Below are 3,630 nucleotides of genomic sequence, written 5' to 3'. Positions count from 1 at the left end.
TATATATATATGTACATATTTAAAGACAAATTTTATTAGAATTTAAAAGTATTTTATATAATTTTCTTCTTGTATGCAAACTTTTTTCTTTTAATTCAAAATTAAAATTATTAAAATTAAAAGATATAAGAATTATTGTTTGATAAAAATTGTTTGCAATTTTGTTTCTAACTAGAAGAGAATGCGATAATTCTGTATATCTTAAGATATATTACATGTATATTTTAAAATTTAAACATTTAAAAATTATTGAAAATCGTTCAAGCTTTTATTAGAATATTATAGTAATAAAACATTTTTATATTATAGATGCAAAAAATAAATCTAGAAATTTACTCCAATGTTACTTTCAATGACAGAAATATCTATAACTTTAGCAAATAATATAATGTGACACCTGCATGTAAATTATATTAAAGATATGAATTTTATATTTTTATACAATTCATATTTTAATTACATTAAATAATAGCGCACAACAGAATAGTATACAGTTACGTTAATAATACATTAATATTTATTAAACAGATAATGCTTAATTAAAAATTGAACATTATAAGCAATTTATAAAATAGTACATTACTAAAAAGTATCAATATTTAAATTATTATTATTTTAGAATTTCGTTTATAATACGCACGATGATTTTCTGGTTCTTGTACCAGATTGTGATGAATAGTTCGATTTTGCAACGAAATTCGAAATTTGCCAAAAAGTCGATAGAAGATTATAAATAATGAGAAAAAATTTTTAAAGATGGATTTGTATGAAAATTGATTATAGTACTTATATGAAAATAAAAGAAAATTGAAAAAGAGATAAACTTTTGCATATTCCTAATATTACCAAAATTAACTATAAATGTCCGATTTTGAATTTGAATCGTCCTTAACATGAAAGTCAAATGCAAATACAATGAAAGTGCAAGGGAACACAGAATATGTAAGTATTCTCTTTCTCCTGTGAGAGGAAGGGAGAGGATTATAGACTTCTCTGTCACTAGATAAAAAGAAGGGAAAAAGAAGAAGAAGGTACTCATATTAAAATAATAAATAAAATCAAAATGAATTAGATTCAGAAAATCAGTATCACTTTTAAACTCAATTTGTAAAAATTCATCATAATCCTGTCTTTTAATATACAAGTTATACAATTGGATTTATTTGAATATAGGTAAGAATAATAATATTAGAAGAATATTCTGTTTTTAAAATACATCTAAAAGAGACTTTATGGCCAGAAGGTATTAGCTATTCTCGGAAGAATGAGTGCGATACCAATAGTAGAAAGGAGATTTACACTGTGATTATCTAGAATTTGTTTTCCGCAAATGTGTTTTACACCTTTCCCTGGCCGTTCGACTATAATACCCTTTTCGTCTACTCCTAAAAAAATGTATTAATTATGAAGATTTAATTTAAGACTAATTTGATGACCATCGAGAAACTCTTCTGAACCTAAAACAATAAAAAACATACGAAATCGGAAAGTACATTTACATTACCTGAATACTGTAAAGTCGCACCGAGAACAGAATCTAAAATGCTGCCAAAGAGACCTCCGAATGCTGCGACGATTATGATAGGCCATTGTGGTGCTGCTAATTGCAGTACGGCTGTATCAACGGTATTTAATATCATAATATAATAAAAAAGTCCAACTACTAAACCACCAACGACAGAACATACCAGACCTATCCATGATACACCACCATTCGTTCCTGGAACAAAATATGAAGAATTCATATTTACAATATTAACAATATGTTTATTTATTATTAATAAATTATTAATATATAATGTAAGAAAAGTGACAATTAACTTTCTATTAATAACTGGCAAATTAGATTACGTATAAAACTTATCATTGTATAGGATTTCTTATTTGAAATAAAAAAGAAATTTATTCGTTTATCACAAAACTCATTCTTACCTCTCGGAACTTTTTTCCTCGTCGTAATGAGGAAAGGATCACTCATGCCAATCACCGTACCAAGCTCAGAGGCCCATGTATCACCGTTACAACACGCAAATGCCCCTGTAAAATGCAAAATTGTAAATTGTATTTAAAATTCAATAAAATTGTTTGCAATAGCGTTTTAATTTCTATAAAAAGAATATTAGAATATTGATTATTACCTATTATTCCAATGGATAACCATGAACTTCGATATTCCTTGTCGAAGTCAATTGGTCGTTCTCCACTCCCAATATCCAATAGGTATAATAAAGCTAATTGCGTAGCCATGCCACCATTGCACAGAACTTGAATCCAATTCCGTTGGCCACCTTCCTTGAAATCGGCTTCCATCTTTTTCTTTCGCGCAGACCGAAATTTCGTCATCTTTGATGCAGTGACGAAGAACGTCACAAGAGCCATCAAATGAGCAAAACTCGAAAGTGTCAGGATAAAACCCATAAAAAAACCTATAAAAATTAATTATATAAATAAAATAAAATCATATCATTATTACATGTTATACAAATTGATGCTATACAATTATTATATCTTATAAAGTTAATGCAAGAATTCGTTTAGAAGAATATATTTTCACAAAATTTTTCTACATTTATCTCTGATTATTGACGTCTTAAGTTTCTGTGTTCTGTGTTATATAATATTATCTATTACGCTAATTGATTGTAATATTATAATATTACAATTAATCAGCGTAACAGATAATATTATATCCTATTTCTGACGGCGCGAGGAATTTGTTGACAACTCTAATGTTACATTCTGCGATAACACATGCGACAAAGGTTGCGTTCCATTTACGCTCACAATGCTCGTGGAATCAATTCATCCGTCATTTATCAAATGTTAAATAAAGACAAACAATGCTCGCGAGTGTTGCGAGTATTGTGGAACGCAGCCTTAAGGTATTTCCCCGAAAAATTGAGTTTTTACAGATTTTTTTGAAATTTAGATATGTTTAAAATATAATAATTTTATCTATATATGATTAAAATTTCAAAGACCCCTAGTGGTGCTGAAATGGAGATATTTACCTTTCAGCTTTTAATACGTAAACTTCTACATCAAGCTTTGCCGAAGTAACGTTTTAATACTTTGCGACGAAAATCTTCTATAGATTTTTTTTAAAAATATGTAGAAATATTATAGGAACCTTATTAAAAAATGGAGAGGCCTAGCGGTATCGTTTCTGAATTAGAATAATTTAAATTTGTAATTTAACGGAATTCTTTTCGGATCGAGCGAGACAAGAATATAAATAATGCTGTTGCAATATTTCAATGCGGACTAGTGTTCATGCACACAGATATGACATTTACGCGTGTATGTATACGCTCGCCTCAAAAGTTTCTCTCTTCAGACAGCACGCACGGAGAGGCATTCGTAGATTGTACGCAATTGAGATTATATATAGCCGAAAAAAAATAAATTAAGTAGATTATCATTTATATATGTATATTGAGAATAAACCAGAATTATGGATAAGAAATAACTTAGAATTATGGGTTGAAACGTTTATTGAAATTATAATTCATATTTATATATAAATATATATAAATATAAAATACACAAATTGGGTTCTTTTAGACATTCTTTTTTTTTATTGATTTTTGCTATTTAGAACTTAATTTCTATTTCTGTCTATTTTAATTA

The 3,630-nt window shown here is 27.7% G+C and overlaps 1 protein-coding gene across 2 annotated transcripts in view; it reads right to left on the bottom strand.

Annotated features, from left to right (window-relative positions):
- Nucleotides 1–1,230: 1,230 nt before the first annotated feature.
- Nucleotides 1,231–3,630, bottom strand: part of LOC108686111 (transmembrane protein 19) — a 10,483-nt gene continuing 8,083 nt past the window's right edge. Inside the window, exons 3-6 of one of the 2 annotated variants that reach the window (XM_018191210.1) lie at nt 2,139–2,426; nt 1,933–2,037; nt 1,505–1,720; nt 1,231–1,385 (exon numbers count right to left, since the gene is read on the bottom strand). In XM_018191210.1, coding sequence (XP_018046699.1) covers nt 1,231–1,385; nt 1,505–1,720; nt 1,933–2,037; nt 2,139–2,426 — 764 coding nt within the window. Of the gene's footprint in view, nt 1,386–1,493; nt 1,721–1,932; nt 2,038–2,138; nt 2,427–3,630 lie in introns of both variants that reach the window. The other variant, XM_018191211.1, reaches the window with a different exon arrangement.

Source organism: Atta colombica, unplaced genomic scaffold (genome assembly GCF_001594045.1).
Source record: "Atta colombica isolate Treedump-2 unplaced genomic scaffold, Acol1.0 scaffold164, whole genome shotgun sequence".
NCBI classification, from domain to species: domain Eukaryota; kingdom Metazoa; phylum Arthropoda; class Insecta; order Hymenoptera; family Formicidae; genus Atta; species Atta colombica.
This window is presented reverse-complemented; position numbering and strand designations above follow the sequence as displayed.